This window comes from Malaclemys terrapin, chromosome 7, assembly GCF_027887155.1.
Source record: "Malaclemys terrapin pileata isolate rMalTer1 chromosome 7, rMalTer1.hap1, whole genome shotgun sequence".
NCBI lineage: Eukaryota > Metazoa > Chordata > Testudines > Emydidae > Malaclemys > Malaclemys terrapin.
Genome location: NC_071511.1, coordinates 27,831,987 through 27,855,186, shown reverse-complemented (window position 1 = coordinate 27,855,186; position 23,200 = coordinate 27,831,987). Strand labels below are relative to the sequence as shown.

General features: G+C 42.5%; 1 protein-coding gene across 2 annotated transcripts in view; it reads left to right on the top strand.

Annotated features, from left to right (window-relative positions):
- The window catches only part of CACNA1D (calcium voltage-gated channel subunit alpha1 D), a 398,008-nt gene that overhangs the window by 333,772 nt on the left and 41,036 nt on the right, over nt 1-23,200 (top strand). For both annotated transcript variants that reach the window (XM_054033680.1, XM_054033681.1), the window contains 3 exons: nt 1,546-1,648; nt 2,864-2,965; nt 8,746-8,876. In XM_054033680.1, the coding sequence (XP_053889655.1) occupies nt 1,546-1,648; nt 2,864-2,965; nt 8,746-8,876 (336 nt within the window). The remainder of the gene's footprint in view (nt 1-1,545; nt 1,649-2,863; nt 2,966-8,745; nt 8,877-23,200) is intronic.

Below are 23,200 nucleotides of genomic sequence, written 5' to 3'. Positions count from 1 at the left end.
GGGGGTGGTCGGCCGGGGGTGGTGGGCCGGGGCCGGCACCCCAGGGCCCGAGCCGACCCACGCTGGAGCCGCCGGGGGGCCAGCCTGGGCCGCGCCTCCTCCCCCCACACCCCCCCTTACCTGCTTCAGGCTTCCCGCGAATTAAATGTTCACGGGAAGCAGGGGAGGGGGTGGAGACTTTGCTGGCATAGCAGGGACCAGTAGGCATGGCCAGAGGGAAGGCTGTGTAACCAGGACTCCCTTGCACTGCTCTGATCCCTAGCTAGGGTTACCATATTTTGTGCCTCCTAATGGAGGACACTCCCGGGGGCCCCGGCCCCGCCCACGCCCCCGCCCCAACTCCGCCCCCTCCCAAAGTCTCCGCTCCCTCCCCTGCTTGAAGCCTGAAGCAGGTAAGGGGGAGGGGGAGGGAGAGGGGGGGGGAGGAGGCGCGGCCCAGGCTGGCCCCCGGCGGCTCCCCGACCCCGGCCCGGCTCCCGGCTCCCAGCCCCGCGGGCCCGGCCCCCGGCTCCCAGCCCCGCGGCTCGGCTCCTAGCCCCGCGGGCCCGGCCCGGCCCCCGGCTCCCAGCCCCGCGGGCCCGGCTCCCGGCCCCCGGCTCCCAGCCCCGCGGGCCCGGCTCCCGGCTCCCGGCTCCCAGCCCCGCGGGCCCGGCCCGGCCCCCGGCTCCCAGCCCCGCGGCTTGGCTCCCAGCCCCGCGGGCCCGGCCCAGCCCCCGGCTCCCAGCCCCGCGGGCCCGGCCTGGCTCCCCGGCCCCGCGGGCCCAGACCGGCCCGGCACTGCGACCCTGGCCCGGCCTGGCCCCCGGCCCGGCTCCCGGCCGGGCACCATGCCCCCGGCCCCGCACAAAGAGGCCCCGGCCGAGCCTCCCGATTTTCCCGGACATGCCCGGCTTTGGGGGATTTCCCCCCGGACGGGGATTTGAGCCCCCAAAAGCCGGACATGTCCGGGAAAATCCGGACGTATGGTAACCCTACCCTAGCTGCATTTATTGGTCTCCTGGGGCTGTTAGCAACTGGCGTCAGCTAGAGCAGACCTCAGACTCCTTTAGCTCAATGCCAGGGCTCTGGTGCTGCAGAGGCAGAGGCAGCAGGATCAGGAACACACACTTTTGCATACACAAAGCAACGTTAACACCACACTGCCCGACTTTTCTGCTGTGTGCAGTTCAGCCTTCACCAATAATCTGGCCCGATGTCTGCAAAAGGGCTTTGTGAATAAAATATGAAAACCACCAAATATTTTCAGCTCTTTTGGAAAAATTTGTGTTATTAATATCATCGATAAATTGTATGCAGCTGAGATGGATCTTAGGAATGCCATGGATCATTTCTGGTGTTAAGCAAAAATGCTCTCTTGTCGAGCTATAGCCTGTTCATCAGCTAAGGGATGTGATTTTTTTTCTACATACCTTGTCAGGGGTTATTCTTTTCATACATGTCAGCTTTTTAGATAAATGAACATAATTAAACATTATTGCCCAAATATATTCCCTCAAGAAATAATTTTTAAAAAAGATTCATTTGTTTTCTTTTTTCCATGTACAGAGGTTAGTAGCCATGAACATGCCACTGAACAGTGACGGAACAGTCATGTTCAATGCTACATTATTTGCCTTGGTTAGAACTGCACTGAAGATCAAAACAGAAGGTAAGATAATATCTGTGAAAATTATACTTTGTGTGTCAAAATATGTGGTGAGAAAAAGTTCAGGAGATGTGATATTCTACATAATTCCTTCTTGTTGGACACCAGCAAGCCTAATACTGGTTTTGGATTGAGGGCTATATTCCCAAATGGCTGGAGTGTTCTCTTCTTGTTCTGCAGTTAGAAATTGGATGAGAGTGCTGAGGTACAGGCCCAGGAAACCGTTACAGACCTATATTTGGTGAGATAAGGACACTGGAATATACTGTGGAGGCTGAATCTGAGTGGGTTTAGCAGACTTTTATTACTGTGCATTAAGAAAAGACAGTACAGTTCCAAGAAATGATTTGTGTTAACTATACCCTCAAACAACTTCCCTCTTTTCTGTCATTTACAGTCTCTGTCTCCTTTTTCCTTCTAATTTTTTATTTTCTATGTATTTGATTACTTATTGCTCCCCATCCTCTGGTGGCTCCTCCATTCCCCAGAAGACTTCACGCTCCATTGCCCATAACAACCTGCTTAGGATAAGCCTCTGTATGTAGCATTGTGTGGCAGATCCATATGCACTCTTGTGGCTGAGCTCAGTTCTGCAGGAGAAGGGAATCCTACTAGCCAGGCTAGTCAATGCTTCTGGCTCCAGCCTGCCACTAGCCTGGAGAAGGTCCCTTTCACTGTCTATTTTGGTTAGAATTTGCATAAATCTAAGTGAATAACTCAATCTCCCTAATTTCTCCTGGAGCTCAGGGTATTTTGCACCCTTGTGAGCCATTTTATCTTTTTTCTTTAAATTAAACAATTCAATGTAAGGACTAAAGCAGGGGTAGGCAACCTATGGCACGCGTGCCGAAGGCGGCACGTGAGCTGATTTTCAGTGGCACTCACACTGCCCGGGTCCTGGCCATCGGTCGGGGGGCTCTGCATTTTAATTTAATTTTAAATGAAGCTTCTTAAACATTTTAAAAACGTTATTTACTTTACATACAACAATAGTTTAGTTATATATTATAGACTTATAGAAAGAGACCTTCTAAAAACGTTAAAATGTATGACTGGCACACGAAACCTTAAATTAGAGTGAATAAATGAAGACTTGGCACACCACTTCTGAAAGGTTGCCGATCCCTGGACTAAAGAATCATTAATTGCAGCACTAACTGAAATGTAATTGTTTTCTAAGTTATGTGTAGCATAATCATTATGTCTGTCTCTCTACAGGTAACCTAGAACAGGCAAATGAAGAACTTAGAGCAGTTATAAAGAAAATCTGGAAGAAAACCAGCATGAAGCTCCTTGATCAAGTTGTCCCTCCAGCTGGCGGTTAGTGGGATAAACTTTACAATAAGCTATGAGCAAAATCAGAACTCTGTCATTAACCAACAGCAAACTATAATGCCAAAATAAATATATTGGATATTATATTTTGGTATGTTAGATAATATAATGGCAGGGTTGATTAATAAAGCTTTCTTAAATTAAAAGGAAACAGAAAAGAGAGATTTTTCTGTTAATTTTCTTCCTTGCAAAAATATCTTTAATTAATTGAAATAAAATTGATTTCAGTGCATTCAGCAGAACATATATTTTGCACTAATTAAGTTTAACATAATTTTTATATTCTTTTATATTTTGAATATTTCTGGGAGAAAACTAAACCCTTTCTATTTCCTGTTTAAAAAAATAACATTTTGCTAAATTTATTAAGCGAAAAGGCTCAAATCTTCACTCTGTTACACTCGTTTAAATTCAGAGCAATTCCACTGTCTGCAGACTGTGGAGTTGATCCAGATTTATACAAGCATAACTGAGATTGGAATATGGGCCAAAGTAAATAGATTTTTAAATTCCACTGATTTCAGTATCTTGGCAAGAACTACAAGGCACGTATGTTACTTGTTATTGCGTACTGCAAAATGACGTCAAATCTTTTGTTATATATTTATATATAAATATATAATATATATATAGCTTTTCTTTACAATATATACATGCATAATAATATCCTGTAGGGTTAGGTGACTGTTTTTGACTTGCTTTTTAAAGTTTTAAAGGTGCAGGATCTGTTGCACAGTATCATCCATACCAGTAATACATCCAGACATCCAAGATACAGATCCATTGTAATCATCTGGTATGTTTTGTAGCTTACTGTACTTTCAAGACTGATCAGACTCAGGTTTGGAAGCAGACTCAAGATCCCAGACCCGATGGTGGTGGAGGCTGATCTCTCTCTGAAGGTGACATTCTCAGTCTCTAGGGGAGAGAGAGCATGCTGGCTGCACTGCTCTTCAGCATGACTCAAGAAGCAGCATTTGCTTTAGAGCTGGAGGGAGCCACTTGCTACTGGTGTAGTGGCTGCCAGCTAAAAGTGGGGATGATACCAAAAATGTAGACAATTTGGCTACCAAAAGGGGAACTGATACTGCACATTTAAAACAACTTTTTGTGTGTGTTCTACTCTATTCTTTTTAGCCTTACACCTGAGTGCTTGCATGGCATACATGAATTGCTTTGTTATCGTTGTAACTATGTGCTTGAGCTTTTTCTGCAGCCTCTGTTCCTTTCAACTATCAGTCTTTCAGAATATTCTGAAGCAATTCTGTTTTAGGGTGGTGGCATGGAATTAGTGTTGCCTCTTGCCTCTTTATTCCCCTACATTTTTATTGAAATATGGATGCATGCTTCAGAATAGCTAGCTGTGCCTGCATAAATTAATCTCACAGAGAATCTTTAAAGATTATATTCTTAGAATTGATCTTCTACAGTTGCACTTTAGTTCACTGTTTAAACTTTGGTTTCATTTCATTGCTGATTACAAGCTGTGTATTAACTTTCGGTTATACTAAAATCCATTGCTAGTACCATAATACTTACTTTGAAAATGTAGTTCTTCAGTGTAGGCAGGACAGAAGATAAAACATTTGAACCATCATTAAAACTGTAGAAAACAGATTGTATCCAAATATTTACAACAGTATAGTACAAATATAAAAACATGTGGTCCAGTCCTTTTTCCAGTCACTTGACAAGATCAAATCTTTCTGTTTAAATACTGTTTTGTTTCCTTGCAGAGCCTAGTCAATATGATTTAGAGATAAGTGAAATACAGAAATCAATTGTATCTTAGCCTACTGAAAGGAGAAAAGAGAAATACAACTATTTTACATTCATATCTGCTATGAATGTAAAATAGTTGGTATACAACATAAAATAATTCTTACTGAAGCTGAGTATTCAATAGAAAAATAAGAGCTAGCAATACAAAAGCTGATATTTAAGTAACAATCTCTAAGTGAATAAGTCTTTAATCAAAGATGAGCAAAGTATCTCGGTTCAATATATCAAAATCTGTTACATCTACAGTATTTAAATTGGCCAATTTCTGATTTTTTCCCCAGTGTTTTGTTGTTGTTGTGTTGATGAAGGCTAGATCTTTTCATATACTTACAAATGTAGCATGCCTCCACAACAGGATCAGAACCAATCAATTCCCTGATTGACTGAATGGAAAGAAACCAAATTACATTTTTTTTCCTGAGCTATAAGTAGATGCAATATAAAAAAATTAAATAACTAATTACTAGCACAAATTAAACTACAAATTACTGTAAACTGATTTCATTACATCATTAGTAATTAACAACTGAGTTCAGCTCAAGAAAGTCCCTTGCAAAAGACAAAATATTAGATGCTTGCTGTGTTTAGCATGAATTAATGTTGTTAATATAAGAGAATGTAGGATGGAAGACATACTGAAGACCCACTAAGGTCTATCTCCTTTGTGGAAAAGGAACTTTCCTCTAAATTCCCCCATCCTTTGCCTCCAAGCCCATTCAATCTCATTTAACTCTTTCTGCCTTCTTAAAAAATATGTTCCATGTAAATAATTTCTTTTGCTCTCCTTTCAGCTGTAATTAAAAATCTCTCTGTGGTGTGGTCACTTCTACTGAGCTGCTTCCCTGCCTATACATCTCGAGTCATGTGTGTTACTCAAAAACAAAGTCAAGGATGACTTCCTTTGGCCCAGTCTCAAATTTTGTGTGCCCAGGTCTCTACATACAACTGATTGTGTCTGCAAAAGTATGTGTGCATCCCTTTTGCACACACAGTCTGACATTTACATACACAAATTAGGCAGCTGGTAACTCAATCTGTCTAATTTGCTCATAAAAAGTGGGTGCATGCCCATGCTGGTAGGCACATTCAGCTGCAGTGCAAAAGTGGCTGTGCAGCATCGTGGACTGGCTTGAGGCATGCTGTCAGTGTGTGGCCCGTAGTGTATGTGATACAATGTCTCATTTCTACTCATTTGTTCTTTCACAAACCATTTTATATATTATTTCCTTAATAGCTCTGTTCAAACATTGGAGAGGAAATAATATTAAGGATGGGGAAAGACTTATGTTGGGAGTCGGAGCAAGGACATATTTCAAGAAGTAATGGTCTTAATTAAACTAGAGAAGAGAGGTTGAGATTAGATGACTTTCAGGGAAATCTTTCTAACATTCAAATCAGAACAATTAGTCAGTTGAACAGCTGCCAAGAGAGATTACAGGTACAACAAAGGAAGTGTTCACAAAGAGATTAGGTGATTAACTTCAGAGAGTCAAGGAAAAACATCTTGCCTTAGGGCCTGATCCTGTGCAGTGATGAGCTCTTCCTGTGAAGCACTGAGCGCCCTCCAGTCCCACTGTAGCCAGTGGGAGTTTTGGAGGCTCAGTACCTTTAAGGAGGCATCAGCACTTGGCAAGAGCAGGCTCAATGATGCTACATCAGATGCTACGTTGGAACAGACTGGGCTCCCAACCCAAGCCACTTTAAACAAATTAGTAATAGGTTTTTCCTTACTGTCCATTGGTACTTTTAAAGGCACATAAAATAAAAAGCTGCTCCAAATATATCCTTATTGTTATTTCCACTGAACTCAATGGTGTTATGTCTGGGATGAATTTGGCCCACATCAGACGTTACTGTCACCAATATTCATTGGTCTGAAAGGAGCTTATTTTGAACAGTAGATAATTAAAGAATTCAGTTTGAGAACGATGCTGCTATAAATATAAAAATGTCATCATAATGGGTTTAATTCTATACTGCTTTTTAAAAAGGACATTTTGTAATTACTGAAACTAACTACAGAAACAGACCATCAAAATGAAATATTATGTACACTTACAATAGCATTATTAAAAGAAGTAAGCTAATTAAACTTAAAATCTTAAAAGATGCCATATTATAGGTAGCAGTAGAACCAGTTAACTTGTTGGATCTCTCAGGACATGAGATAACATATAATGCAAAATCAAAGGGAGACTCAGTTTTAATCAGTGATACTATATGACATGATACAAAAAAAGACAGAGGAGCATTTGAAATGTGTGTAATATACAATTCACAATATCAGAGGGGTAGCCATGTTAGTCTGAATCTGTAAAAAGCAACAAAGAGTCCTGTGGCACCATAAAGATGTATTGGAGCATAAGCTTTCGTGGGTGAATGCCCACTTCGTGCATCTGACGAAGTGGGCATTCACCCACGAAAGCTTATGCTCCAATACATATGTTAGTCTTTAAAGTGCCATAGGACTCTTTGTTGCTCTTAACTCACAATATGTTTCCCAGCAAAAGTATGTTACAGTGTGTTTAGACATATTATTTAGTGTTCATACAGTCTTTCTAAATTCAGTCAATAGAAGTCACAGTTGTGCCTACTAACCCAGATCCTGAGAGGTATTAAGCACTTGTCTTTTACAATAGAAGTTACAGATTCTCAGCACCTGTCAGGATTTGGCCTACTAACAGCAAAGTAGACTTTGGCACCACCAATATTTTAAACCACATCAGTTCCCCTTGATGTATAACACTGTGTTAATTAGCAGCCATATTGCAAACAGCTTTATCAGTATGTTAAAAATATCAAGAGAGAAGGCAGCAAACTTCACTCCACATAGGTCCAGGAAAGTAAAGAATACCCAAAGTGGGATTTTTTTAAGCAATAAGATATCCATAGCTTTCTAATATGCATTCCTTACTAGAACATCAAAAGTCCATATTTGGGTGCTCAGTCTGGCCTTTAGTCTCATAAAATGGGCATATACATAGTTAAATACTGAGTTGAGAACTTGAATGTGGGATTTGGATATCTTATTAAGGCACCTGTATTTGAAGACTAGGCTTTCCATATAAAAGTGTTGTATGGTTCACAAAAGTGACTCTGTAAAAATTGCTCATTTTTACTCTGCTTACCAAATGACTGTGTATCTTCTGAATTATAGCTAGATAATTAACTGGCAAAACTTACCTTTACTTTTATTAGCATTTCAGAGTCTATATACTGCTATAGGAAAATTATGTTCTGCCTCATACATGCTACTATTGTCATATGCTAGCCAATGAGCAAATTCTTACTCAAACAAGATTCTCAATTAATTAATTTATTAATTTGAATTTATGAGGGCTGTGGGATTTGCCCCTCAATTCTCATTTCAGAATTTTTGTTGCTGGTTGGCAATAAGATAATAAGCAGATATAATGCAGCCTGAAAGGTGCTCAGATACTATGGTGATGGAGCACCAGTACAGGAACTACAAAGACAGATAAATAGATTAGAGGCCACTCTGATGGTGCAGTTTAAAAAATTGTATTTTGATATGTTAACTGTGCAAATCTGGTTTGGTGGGAAGTTACTGAGCAAGAATAAATTAAAAACAGGAAATTTCATTTTTATATAGTCACTCTTCTGAGCATATTCCGTTTCTGAAGCTCTGATTTTAATAAATTTGTTCAAAATAACCAACGCCAGTAATTCAGCTCCTGTGCAGATACTGACATGTTTATGATTTTATTAAAAAGTTACCTGTTAGAACTTAGTAAAATATTCTGTTTTCTTCTACATTAAGGACTACTTCACTTAATTCTAAAATTGAGGTAGATTGTCTGCTAAAATATTGCTCTATGCTAGGTTTAGGCTATCTTATTATGAGATGAAAACATAGTGCTTGTTGCACCCATCACATTTGTTTTCCTGAATCAGATGTGAGTATATAGGCTATTGGTGAAATGTGCTGACTTGGGAGAGATCTGTCTGGTCTGTTCACTTAGATGATGAGGTAACCGTGGGGAAGTTCTATGCCACCTTCCTGATACAGGACTACTTTAGGAAATTCAAGAAACGCAAAGAACAAGGACTGGTGGGGAAATATCCGGCGAAGAACACCACAATCGCTCTACAGGTGATTTTGTTTTTACATTTTAACTAACCATTTTGTAAGCTTATTTGAAATAGCAGGTAGATGACTGTTGATGATTGGGTTGTACCTCAAGGATTTTATATAACTGACACTTTGGGTCCTTCGTTCATCAACACATAAGAAGTAGTTTTTCTGTCTATAAGAAGGTAAGTGCAAAATGTCTTTCTTTGTGTGCTGCTAAAACAGTAGTTTAATAGGTTCATTGCAGAAATATGAGACGAAGCTGATAATAAGTCAGCTGAAATGAAGTGTCACTTTTGAGCTGTCATTTTCCTTCTCTTCTTCGTTCCACTTTTTTTTAAGATACTGGTTTTTTTGCTTGTGTTTCTGTAATGTCCTAGGGCAGGAACTCTTAAATGTGTTCATAGTATGCACCATCTCTTAATGGACAGATTATCTTAAGGAACAACCTTCTGTCCCATGACTTGTCCAATTCTTTTCCCACTGATCATCACACATACCATTTCCTCTCCAGTTTGCGATTATATAACCTCACTTTGGCAATTGTGTATATGGAAAATAAATATTTTCATTCAATACATTCAATTAATGCTAGGCAGACTTCCATATAGTTTAAACAGGTTTAATAAGGGTGATAACTTCTTATTTTTATGTTGAATTTTAGTACATTAGCCTGAGAAGCAGTTGATAACACAGTTTCCACCAGGGAGTATTTTAACATGGTTCACATATTGTTTTCTTGAGAACTAGGTGCTGATTTGTAATTCAACCTAGCAATAGTTGACATATGAAAATAAGACATGTCAGGGCAGCAAGATCTTGTATTTGCATATCAGAGGAGAGATAAAAACAAAAACAGTGGAGTCCGGGTTGGGAGAAAAATGAAAGGCATCAGAGAGGCCTGGGAGAGATCAAATAGGAAGGTGAGTGGAGGAGGAGAAATGTGAGAGATAGTGGACCTAACTCTGAGCTATCTTATGCCATCTGCAGCCCTCCAACTTCAGTGGGATAGTGTGGTTGTAAGTCTTATCAGAACGTCTCCCAGCACAAAGGAGAAGGGCTTAAGCCAGATGAAAGACATCAAGGGAGCAGGACCATTTCCCCAAACGTGGGCAGACCTACCCACTGTCTAAATCTAACTAGGTCAATATAAATTGTATCTTCGCTAACTCACAGTGTATTATGATCAGTAAGGAAAGTAGAACAGAATAATAGGTTCAAAATTATTCTTCTCTCAAGGTTGCAACATACCCGTCCACTTTTTCCTTTCTTTTGTCTGGCAAACCACTGTGGAGAGAGACAGAACAGTGTTCAGATTTCACTGAACTGCTCAGTACTGTACAGTTACTGAAATTCCGTAAATAACACATCTTCTGCCCTGCTTGTCAGCTGGACATCCTGACACTAGCAAAATTCCTCTACTTTGCTGTTGCAATGACAAAATTTTACATTTAACATTTTCAGTTTACAAAATCTTTCTCTAAATCAAATGGACTTGAACATGTCAGTATGTCCACGTTTGAGCTGTGGGTGCGACTTCCAGCTCCATAATTGCCCTCCCTCCAGGGCCGGCTCCAGGCACCAGGCACCCAAGCACATGCTTGGGGCGGCGGGAGGAGCGCGGCGCGGCATTCCACGGGGTGGGGCGCTCCGGCGGTGCGGCGCTCGGCGGGGGGGCGGCGCTGGGGGCTCGGCGCTCGGGGGGGGCGGGGTTCCGGCGGCGCTCGGCTTCGGGGGTGGGCAGGCTCGGGCGGCGCGGTGCTCGGGGGCGGGTTCCGGCGGCACTCGGCGGGGGGGGGCGGGCTCCGGTGGCGCGGCGCTCGGCAGGGGGGGTGGCGGGGGGGCGCAGTGCTGGGGGGGGTTCTGGTGGTGCTTGGCGGGGGCGGCAGGCTCCGGGTTTGCGGCGCTCGGCGGGGGGGCGGCGCAGGGAGCTGGGCGGCGTGGCGCTCGGCGGGGGAACACGGGGGGCGGCGCTTTTTTTTGCTGCTTGGGACAGCAAAAAAGTTAGAGCTGGCCCTGCCTCCCTCTATCAAGTTGGTGTGCTAAAAACAGAATGTAACTGCAGCAAAGTGAGCTGCAAGACAGGTTAACCGTCCTGGGTACATACCTGTCTGACACCCTCTGCAGGTATTCAGGGCTTGCACTACCACAGCTACATTCTGGTTTTAGCATGGAAGGTTTATGAGAGTTAGGGTAAGTGTCTCCTTGAGCTGGGAATCGCATCCACAGCTCCAAGTGTAGACATGCCCTAGAGTAGCATAGCCTACTTGTTATGGCCCTTGCTTACAGGGCCGGCTTCAGGGTTTTGGCCGCCCCAAGCAGCCCAAAAATAAATAAATAAAGCCAGGATCGCAATCTGTGGCGGCAATTCGGCGGGAGGTCCTTCGCTCCGAGCCGGAGTGAGGGACTATCCGACGAATTGCCGCTGAATAGCTCGACGTGCCGCCCCTCTCCGGAATGGCCGCCCCAAGCACCTGCTTGACAAGCTGGTGCCTGGAGCTGGTCCTGCTTGCTTACTACTGATGATCCTGTTACTGGTCTGACTACTGGAACTCTTTAAAGTGGAAATCTTAACACCTACAGGCTCAGAAATTAGCTCACCTTACCAAAAAAAAAAAAAATGTTTATTTCCTCCTGATCCTAAAATATCTATCAGACCTCCAGAATGAGAGCTACCACACTATTAAAATGGCAAATACTTGCAGGGTTCTGGGTTTACTACCTGGATTGGGTGTGCACATGTTCCACCCACATGCGTGCGTCAGCTCTAGGTAGTCCCTCTATTATGCTTGCTTGCTTTGACCATGAGAGGGTGTTTCAGGATGATAGGATGATGTTCCCCCTGCTGTGTATTTGGACTTGTGATAGCTGATAGCATAAAGCACTGAGTGAGTTTTCAAGCCACAGTATCAAAATCACAGGCGGTGTGTATAATAGGCCAAGCCTCCCCTGGAGCAGTTGCCACCAACCTTCTGTCAAACACCTGGGCAGTGGTGGCCATGCCTGTGCTCTGCCTCTTCCTGTCCCTTCCAGTTCCTCCTCTCCTCCACTACACCACTCCCCCCCAGAAGTCTCTGCTGCTCACCGCATCCCTCCTCTCCTCCACCCTCCCTCCCCCAAAAGGCTCCCACCCCCTGTGTCCCTCCTCTCCTCCGTCCGCCGCTTGCCAGGTCCCTGTGGGCAGTGAGGGCCTCGCAGGGGAGGGGGTGGGGACCTCACAGGAGAGGAGGAGGAGGAGAGGAGGAATGTGGTGAGCGGCAGCAGGAGGAGCCGAGCGGGAAGGGGGCAGGGCCTGGGGCTGAGCGGGGGTGGAGTGTGGGCAGAAGAGGCAGAACAGGGAACTAGCCTCCCGCGGGGAAAGAGGCAAGAGGCAACATAACCTTCACCCGCCGCCCACGATCAAAATTCTCCACTCTAGTTTACTAAGAGATCAAATAATTAGTAGAAAAAAACCACACTGTTTCCAAGTAGGAATGGACTTTTCTGTTTATTGTTACTTTACTTGCAGCAAATTGCTCAATTGTGGGGATTGAAAAATGAGGAAAGAGACAGGACAGAATTACCTCTTTCTGGTGCCTTCAGACCAGTGGGTCTCAACACACAATAGCTGAAAAATCAGCCCATGATGCCCTTCCCCTCATATACCTGCAAATAATTGTGGGATTGGGGTACGGCATGATTTTTTGGAACATTTTTTACCATTTTGTGAGGAGGTAACGATGCTTCTGGATGGTAGGGGCCACTTCTATCTGTCTCTTCCTGCCCCATGTTTCCCCTCTGCCTGCCCCCCAACTCTATCCACTTCCTCCAGCCCACCTCAGATCACCTCTCCCTAAATGGAAGCTTAAATGTTATTAAGCATGCATATCAGTGTCTCTTAGACTGCATAATTTAGGGACACACCACTGTCATCAAACTTGTGTTTAAACTATCTAAAGAGATTTAGTTGAATGGTGTGTGTAGGGTTTATAATTCTAGGCCTGTGAGTTGTACTTGAGAAACTACAATTTATTAAACACAGAGGTGTTTTTAATTTTTCTTACAAGCCTCACAACTTATAAAAGAATTTTTGCAAGTTTCCCCAGTAAAGAGATTAAAATAATGAAAGTAGCCAGCATACAATATCACTTTTACTTGACTCCACTGCCCTTGGTGGCCTTGTTTTTGCAACATATACCACACTTCCATGGTAAACTGTATATGTGCTTTATGTAATAATGATAATAGTCTTAGATATGGAGAATCACTTGCAGCCAAATTGATCGCCAGATGATTTATATATTTTTCTAAACCATACGAAAGGTACATATATCTCTTTGCCTACTACTGCAATGCAGTCATCCCTGTGCTGAAAGATGGCAAGTGTTTAGCAGTGCCATGAGGTAATACAGAATGGCCTGCAAGGACAGGAAGTGAAGAATACCACCGCCAGTCCAGTGCTGAATTTGTAGTGAAAGAGGTGCCGGGGCTCTAGCCGTTAGGTATTTTCATAACTGATGCAGCAAACCCAGAAGTGCCAGGGCTATGAACTGCCAAGCCCAGAGGTGCTGGGGCTATGAACTGCCAACCTTAGAGGGGCTGGGGCTATGCACTACCAAGCCCAGAGGAGCCGGGACTGCCCTGGCAAGCCCTGGCACAAATTAAGCACTGCTCTAGTCACTGAAGTAACTTTGAGAGGTGAGGTTGCTCACTAAAGTTGCGATGGAACAGAGTGTAAAAAAAGCCTTTGAAGGACTCCCTTATTTTGATCAAGGCTTTCCTACAATTGCATCCTATTGTTCATATAATGAAACACTTCATTTTAGAATTCTGGTTAATTTACATGTACAGATACTCAATGGAGGTATGTTGGTCATCTCCTGCATTTTTTGAAAAGACATGACAAGAAGTCCAAGCGGGAGACTGTGCCTGGCCTCTGCATGGGTGCACAAGGGAAAGAGGATGCAAGGGGCTTCCCCCTTCTGTTACACACCTGCACGGGGGGGCTGTTCTCTGTGGCAAGCCGTGTGCTCAGTGCTGCTATTGGTGCTGGTCTTTCCATAGAGCAACTTCAAGGGCATGGCGGAACTTCCACTGTAGTCAATGCTGGTCCTGACATTGACTTCAGTGAGATCTTGAGTGGGGAATAGTCTCTTGGCATTCCTTGAACTTCCTGGAGGAACTGGCCTCTGTCCTTCACTCAGTGCAGTATGTGCCTAAAAGGCAAAATATTAGCCAAATTCTGCACTTCATTACACCCAATCCAACTTATTGACACCAATGGGGCAGCAAGGTCTGCAGGTAGAATTTGGCTCACCAGTTGCAGGTAATCACAAGTAGAGCTATTAGTTGTATATATTTTCGCAAAGAATACCATAGCCTTTTTAGTATGACTAGCAAAAGGAAAGCAAAATGTTCACATTGCATTTTTGAAATCACACATGCTGAAGTGAGTCTTTGAAAACTCATGGCGATCGGGGGAGGTCCCGGATTACTGGAAAAAGGCTAATGTGCCCATCTTTAAAAAAGGGAAGAAGGAGGATCCGGGGAACTACAGGCCAGTCAGCCTCACCTCAGACCCTAGAAAAATCATGGAGCAGGTTCTCAAGGAATCAATTCTGAAGCACTTAGAGGAGAGGAAAGTGATCAGGAACAGTCAGCATGGATTCACCAAGGGCAAGTCATGCCTGACTAACCTAATTGCCTTCTATGAGGAGATAACTGGCTCTGTGGATAATGGGAAAGCAGTGGACGTGTTATTCCTTGACTTTAGCAAAGTTTTTGATATGGTCTCCCACAGTATTCTTGCCAGCATGTTAAAGAAGTATGAGCTGGATGAATGGACTACATATAAAGTGGATATAAACCTGTCTAGATCATCGGGCTCAATGGGTAGTGATCAATGGCTCCATGTCTAGCTGGCAGCTGGTATCAAGCGGAGTGACCCAAGGGTCGGTCCTGGGGCCAGTTTTGTTCAATATCTTCATTAATGATCTGGAGGATGGCATCGATTACACACTCAGCAAGTTTACAGATGATACTAAACTGCGAGGAGAGGTAAATACGCTGGAGGGTAGGGATAGGATATAGAGGGATCTAGACAAATTAGAGAATTGGGCCAAAAGAAATCTGATGAGGTTCAACAAGGACAAGTGCAGAGTCCTGCACTTAGGAAGGAAGAATCCCATGCACTGCTACAGACTAGGGACCGAGTGGCTAGGCAGCAGTGCTGCATAAAAAGACTTGGACATTACAGTGGACGAGAAGCTGGATATGAGTCAACAGTGTGCCCTTGTTGCCAAGAAGGCTAATGGCATTTTGGGCTGTATAAGTAGGAGCATTGCCAGCAGATAGAGGGACGTGATCATTTCCCTCTATTCAGCATTGGTGAGGCCTCATCTGGAGTACTGTGTCCAGTTTTGGGCCCCACGCTACAAGAAGGATGTGGAAAAATTGGAAAGCATCCAACGGATGGCAACAAAAATGATTAGGGGGCTGGAGCACATGACTTATGAGGAGAGGCTGAAGGAACTGGGATTATTTAGACTGCAGAAGAGAAGAATGAGGGGGGATTTGATAGCTGCTTTCAACTACCTGAAAGGGGGTTCCAGAGAGGATGGATTTAGGCTGTTCTCAGCGGTAGCAGATGACAGAACAAGGAGTAATGGTCTCAAGTTGCAGTGGGGGAGGTTTAGGTTGGATATTAGGAAAAACTTTTTAACTAGGAGGATGGTGCAGCACTGGAATGGGTTACCTAGGGAGGTGGTGGAATCTCCTTCCTTAGAGGTTTTGGCTTGACAATGCCCTGGCTGAGATTATTTTGTTGGGGATTGGTCCTGCTTTTGAGGACTAGATGACCTCCTGAGGTCCCTTCCAACCCTGATATTCTATGATTCTATGATAAGTACTATAGCAACTACTGCTAAAAATATGCAAAATGAAACTTTTTTATTTCAAGTGTCAAGTGTTAACCCAAGAGCAAAACCATCTATCACCGGTAGGGCTGCAGACAACCAACAAAATATTATCGTTATCAGGTTCAAAGTCAGCTGACAGATATAAATTGAAAAGGACAGAGTTGATGATATCCAGTTATCACTAGGAGAAACTCATCAATTAAGTCAGTGAAATTTGTGTGTTAGATCTGGTCTTAAAACTCTTCTATCACTGGAAGGCATTAACTTACCTTACCCCCTTCTGTTGCTTTTCTGCTACAACCCTTTTTACACTCATTCAAATGTAAATTAACCTCATTTTACACATCTACTTAATGCCAAATTGATGCAAACATCTCTATTTTTCTATGACACCCATTTTATGACCCTTTATACCCAGTGTGTACCTCACACCACCTCTCCTGAATTTAGCCTAGAGAAATCCATGGGAGTTACTCCACCTCCCACCCTCATGCACACACAGACACACTAAAGCTCTCATAGTAGGAGTAACAGTAATACTTGGAAAACACTCTTCTCCTCCCCCAGCATAAAAGCACTAAACTAGTTGGCGTCTCCCACCTGTCTGAATGAGAAATGTTCTCAAATACCCACGAATTCCTGCCACTGAGATCCAGGTCGCCAGACCAAGACAACTCTGCGGCCACTACTTTTAAGGCTCTTGTAGCCTTTTCAGTCACTGTTCAGAAAGTTTAAGACACTTTTTAGTCCCCTCCAACTGAATACTCACTAGGAGCCTGAAAGGTGCTCCTGATATACATATCATTTGCACACTATTTTTTTAAATAAATCCCACACAACCCTAATATATTGTTGTACTTATATCTGCCTTGAAAGATGAATAAAATCAGCTTTTTTTTAAAGTTACTAGAAATATGACAACCTATGGCTGATCAGGTTTTTGACTGCCCTCCACTTACAGATAGATATCTTTGCTATTTAACAAGAGTTATAAATGAACAAAAAACAAATGGAAACAAATAAGCATGATATGTCACAATTCTGTTTAAACCCAGGAGCTTAGTCATAGACTAAATTTTAGGACTCTTTGGGCAGTATTAACACCCTTCATACTAAACATAATACTCTTTAAGCTAAATGAAAGTCAACTCAGGAAGCCATTTTGCAACTTGCTCGATAAATCCATGCTATCCTGAGCTGTGGTTTCCTTATTGGGAAACTCAAATGTTGGTGAGACAATAAGTAGCACTCTTCTCAGCATTGTAGAAGGGGCAGCTTTGCTGTTGGTCCCCCATCTTTTGGATGAGAAGTAAAACGAAGGCCCTGACCCCCAAGATGGTATGGGCCTTTTTATAGGTGGCCCAAAAAAAAAGGTATCCTGGCTGAATTCCAGTTGGAGTAATTATATTCTGCTGGCTTATCAAATTCCCCTGCAGTTTCCCAAAGTTCCTTTCCCTAACTATTGTGTACAGTTAAAGAATTGTCACATTCTATTCAAGAGAGGAATGTATTTCTGTGGTGGATGAAGTGAGTGTTGAATATTTTAAGTTTTATAAGTATTTGGAGATTCTTTTTGTGAAGGAAAAAAGCACTATGCAGCATAATATACTAGTTGTTTTTATCTTACACATATCTTTTTGCATATTTTTCATTATTCTGTGATAGAGGAAACTTCTTATGTGTATCATCAGTCTCTACCTAGAATTTAATTTATTTGATGAAATTTAAAAGACTACCAATCGAGTAATGATATCTATAAATAGTCACATGATTCCATTTTAAATCTTATTAGAGCCTTAATTATGCTAATAGAACTAGAAAAATCAGTTATGTTTCTAATAAAAAAATTAAGATAATGCATTTTGATTAGGAGCAAATAACAAATTAAAGAATTAACTCTCTAGATAAAATGTAGATTAACACTCAAAATCTGATTAAATTTGCAGTTTCCATATGCTTTGGGATGCCTTTAATAAGTTATTTGTTACTGAGCATCTCATCAATATGTAGTTACATTTCATTTATACTTTATGAAATCTTAGGTATGTTTTTCATTATACAGTGATTATAGAGGTGGCTGAATGGATAACATCACAGCATAAATACACGTTTATTTTAAGTAAACCAATAGTTCTCTACTTTTTCACATAATACACCACTTCTTAAGCAGCAGATCCTCTCATAGGCTAACTCTTCTTCCCACACTGATCCCACATCTTCCCTGCAGCAAATATAGCATTAATTGAAAAAAATATTAAGCGAGTACTAAGAAGACAGCATGGAAATAAACTCACCTTAATACAGTGAGTGAAGTTTATTTGTTAATATTCCCCAGTGTTGTAGCTGTGCTGCTCATATTCTCTTCCTGGGCATAGGGTTTACTTTTATTAGTATAAACTCCCCTGTATATTGGCAGGGCCCACTATTCTAATGTCTCCCACTCACCATGCAGTTGCGTTATACCTTCCAAGGTAGGAACCTCTACAGTTTTGGTGTCATACACAAATTTGATTAGTTTAATTTACACCAGAAGAAGAACTGATGAAGGAAGACAGGAAACAGCTGGGCAATGTGCAGAGAAGTGGCCTTCCAGGATTTTTTTGTTTTTGTTTTGGTTTGGGGTTTTTAAAATTCCATTTAGAACAGCCTCTAGATATTCTAATGGTGTCCTTGACGGGGCTACATCTGGTAAGTAGCATCACCCAACCATGTGTGCTCTGCAAAATAGCAGTGGTCTGCAGACCAATGTTTGAGAACCACTTACATCAACTAACCTTGAACAGGTTATAGGAGAGTGAAACCATAAACAAACAAAGAAGGCCTGCCTTATCACGTATTGTATCGCTGCCAATGATGGCTTATTTTACCATCCATCTTCGATTTTCACTTGGTCTAGTATAACAACTACTTGGAAGTAAATGTTTTTCTGAGGACTTTATTAATCACAATTACAAAGACATACCAAATATCCTATATACTTGAATTCTCTGCACATCTGGATGAGAATGTAGTTTGCACGACTTGCCTCATTCCAAAAATACCTGGCTACAAACTGAAATTTGTGGGGGGTTTAGTTGAACATATTTTTTGTCTGCCCATGCTGGAAGAAAGACAGGAGGCAATGGATGTGGTTTAATGAGGCCACAACTTTATTCACTTAAAAATCTGGGAGTACCCAGCAATAAATTGTACAGTGCAGAAAGGAGGAGAATCGGCTCTCTGATGTTCCAGATGTAGGAGCCTGAAAACCCCTTGCTCAACTCCCTTAAAGGGATGCTTTCCTTGAAATCCTTTTCTAATCCATTTTATCCTATAACTGTATACCTTCCATACTGAGTACCTGCACTGGACATCCTTTTACATATTAAGTTGCAACATTATAACCTAACCCCGCCCTATTCCACCACACTGGATCCCTGACCAGCTCTGGGAAAAGCAAAAGAAAGAAAACAATTCATCCTGCCTCCGCCCACCAATCTGGTGCTGAGGGAAAAATTCCTTCCCAGCTCCCCAAGTTCATGGATGGGTGCTGCCAACACAAATCTTGTAAAGAGGGCCTTTCTGGGGCAACAAGGGTATTACCACCACCCCCTACACTCTTCCGATCAGCAAGAAGAGCAGTGCAGTGACCTTGTCCTGATCTGGCCACAACTGCTTCCAGCCCTTTCTGTCCATTTCTGTAAACTATCCCCCTTCTACCCAACTGCTGTAAGAGAGCCCTTAAAGGCAGTGGCCCTTTTCTTCCAGCTAGCCAGACAGAGACCCCTAACATAAAAGCTGCATTTTATAACATAGAAATGTTTGCCTTGTTCATCAACAAAGATATATCCTTCCAACATAGAAATACAGGAACCAGGAATGGGTTTACCTGATAGCATTGCTAAAAAAACATATGTACCTCAGAGAGCTTCCTTCTGAGATCATGTCTACTAACTTGATCTTCTCTGGTTTTGGTGCCACCACACATACTCAGGTGATTCGTCCAAGAACACCCTGTAGTTTCATGAATAAGAAAGAAAGAAAGAGCCAACTTTAGTCTGTAAAAGATTTCATTGCAGATTCCATACACACTTCCAGATTTTTTCTCTCTCCTCAAGTCAAGAAGAGAATTGTTGCCAGAAAGATACATGTATGAAGCAAGATCCCTCTCTCCATTTACTCTCTGGGAGTCCAGAGGTGGAGTATGAGACAGTACAGGGTGAGAGACTCATTACAACTCTGGGAAGATCAATACTAGAATACAGTATACACTTCTGGTGGTCACATTTTTAAAAGGATGTTGAAAAATTGGAAAGGTGCAGAAAAGAGCCACAAAAATGATTAGATGGCTAGAGAAAATGCCTTTCAGTAAGAGATTTAAACAGCTCAATGTGTTTATCAAAAAAAAAAGATTTTGTGGTGTCTTGATTCTAGTGTATAAGTACCTTCACTGGGAGAAAATACCGGGTAATAAAGGTCTCTTTAATCTAGCCAGGAAAGGCATAACAAGAACCAGTGACTGGAAGCTGCATCCAGACCATTCAAACTGAGAAGGGCTACAACATACTATGAGCTCATGATGAACTCTTGCTCCATTCAGCCTTCCTTTTAAATTTGTAATACGTTGTAGTACAACAGTGTAACTCTAATTCATGCTTCAGGAAAGGGTGCCATTGGTGATAGTGAGCCTGGGGGCAGAGAGGACACAAAGCACCAAAGTGGATAGTAGCAATGCCAATGCTGTTCACCTTCATGCTCCCCTAAGACAATTGTCAACAGTGTCCCATGCTTAACAGTAGAAGGTAGAACATGGCCAGACTTCCCATCAGCATCACTGAGTCCACCAGTTGGCAAACCAAAGAACAGTCATGAGTGCAGGCAGTTTTTTAAGGATGATTCATTTTTCCATTAAAAGTATTTCATAGCTTCCATTGACAGAAGGTTAGCCAGGGTTTCATTTACAAATATGTAGGCACCCCATATCTAGCTGAATACCCGAATCAATCTTTTTAGAAGTACAATTTCAATACATGCAGGCCTTCTATCTGTGAGTAATACCCCAGTTCATGGATAATCAGAATAATTGTGTATACAAATGTCTAGTTAGATACCTAATTGCAAATTTTGCTTGTGCAGATACAATGACTGTGTGACTGCTATAATTGCACACAAACTATTCAATGCAGTTTTGTACACTTAAATAAGGGCTCCAGAGAGTAGGCATTGTGCCTTGTGCAGAGGACACTCTCAAAGAAATTGGAGCCTTGAGCAGCAGAGTGTTGATAAGAAGTAGCAGTGTCTTCTCCATCTCTGTCCTTTAAAATTTCAGTACTACAGGAGATCTTGGTATATTTACTCTCTTTACTCTCTACATCTGAGAAATGGTATCTTAATCTAAACCAGATAAAATGCACACAGAGGCACACAGCACTGTAACCTTATAAATATGGGAAATAATAATGATAATTGCCCCGGCCTTTACATAGAGGAACCCTTCACCCCAGTTGATAGTCATTGCATGGGCCATAGGAGTTTGGAAGGCAAAATAAATAACAGAACCACTCCATCTAAGAACGGTCAGAAAGGGTCAGGGACTAAGCCAACAACTCAGCCACTTCTTTGGAAGAACAGTGAGTGACTAAATTCCATCCGAAGAACTATCATCTCTCTGGCCCAATTCCAAGTTGATTAAAATGGTGATGCTTGAGTTACAGCTGTACTTGTTTGTGAATGGTGAGGGCTTCCTGGAACTAATAGAAGCTCAACTACCAAGTGTCCAGTCAGATGTTTTTCTCCATAAAGTTTGCCTCAGACAAATTCCAAATAGTGCATTTTACCTTGGGAGGTTCTGAGGGCAAGACAGTTCACTTCAGCATAGAACAAATGTCAGACCAGCGAGTATTGTACCTACACGAGACTCTAGAGGGTCTGCTGTGTGGGAAAAAATTCTGCTAGGGCAGGATATCTTACTTTGAATGTGCAGTTGTAAACCATCATATGCAGTACAAGTTGAGAGAGAGGGGATAATTGAATAACTGGTCAGTTCATCTCCCTCCCCAGAGTTCATGGCACTGAACACTGGAGTTAGTGCGGTCCATACTGCACATGGTGGGTTTTGTCCATTGCCTTGCGTGCTATCCTATCTGAATTTAGTTGTGTAGGAGTTCCTTTTAAAAAAAAACAAAAAGAAATACTGAATAAGAAACTGACAATGGCTCCTAGAGCCTCCGGCCCTTGTTGTTGATTGTACGTGGCACTTCGCACCCTGAAAGAACTACAGGTTCAGAATGGTCTTCCCTACTAACAGCTGAAGAAACATGATGTGGTGAATGTTGGGATCCAAAGAGACATCCCCATAAATACAGCAGAGCTACTCAACCATTGGACATACAGGCCACAGTGGCCTGCAGAATGGCTGCTGATGAAGAGTGTGTCACATCTTGAGGCCTTTTGAGGGAGCTGCCTACTTGATGCAAAATGATGATTCTAGCACTAGCTAAGTGCTCCTTTTCACTCTGATTTCTGCCTGCTGGAGAGAAGCTTTTCACTAGGCTAGATCATTAAGTGAAGGATGAGTTGCCTTAGCCCAGATGTGGAGATTGCATTAGTGAAGACATGTCATGTTCAGTGCTGTATCCTGCCCACATTCTGCTATCCCCATTTCAAACGCACCATATCTGCTTCCTCACCTCTAGATGATAACCTCTGAAAACAAAAGAAAGGTGATTTATTGCATCCAAATGAGGGTGGACCACACCTTCCCATCCAGAGTTAAAATAAGGTGCAGATTTATCCATCTATATCCCCATTGAATCATGGATTGTATTGTTATTAATTTGTATTGTCAGAGTCCCATTGTGTGAGGTGCTGTTCAAGCACATAGATTCCTCCTCCGGAAGGTATACATTCTACTTTGAAACCAGACACAGCAAGTGAGGGTGACAAACAAAAGGAAGGAAGTGGGGTGGATAAGGGTAGGAAAGATAAGGTCACAGTGACATAGGAAGCTATAGCACACATTGATGGTTCCAAGTCAACTAAAAGTATTAACAATAAGTTAATAAAATCATCTGTCACTAGCCACTTGTAGCCAGAGCACCATCCAGCCCCAATTCCCTCTCTAAATCCAGAAGGCTTTTGGAAAGAAAGGGGGTCAGAAGAGGCAACAGAGACTCATAAACAAGTGAGGGAGCACACCAGCCAGAGTAGGGATCACAGTTGGACTCTAGAGGGACTGGAGAAAATAGCCTAGCCACATGTCAGCAGAAAATGGGTTGCCATAGATGTTAGTTACGTAGCTTTCTGGCAAGCTTAGGGCTCTCAGTTGGCTTTATCATTAGGCCTATTATTTGTCCCTCAATTATAATCTTTAACCCTATGACTAACTCATGAGTTTTAGGCAATAAGGCCTACATCTGAGCCATTTGATTTCACCCAAGTTACAGGTACAGGGTGACAGGATTTTCTTGA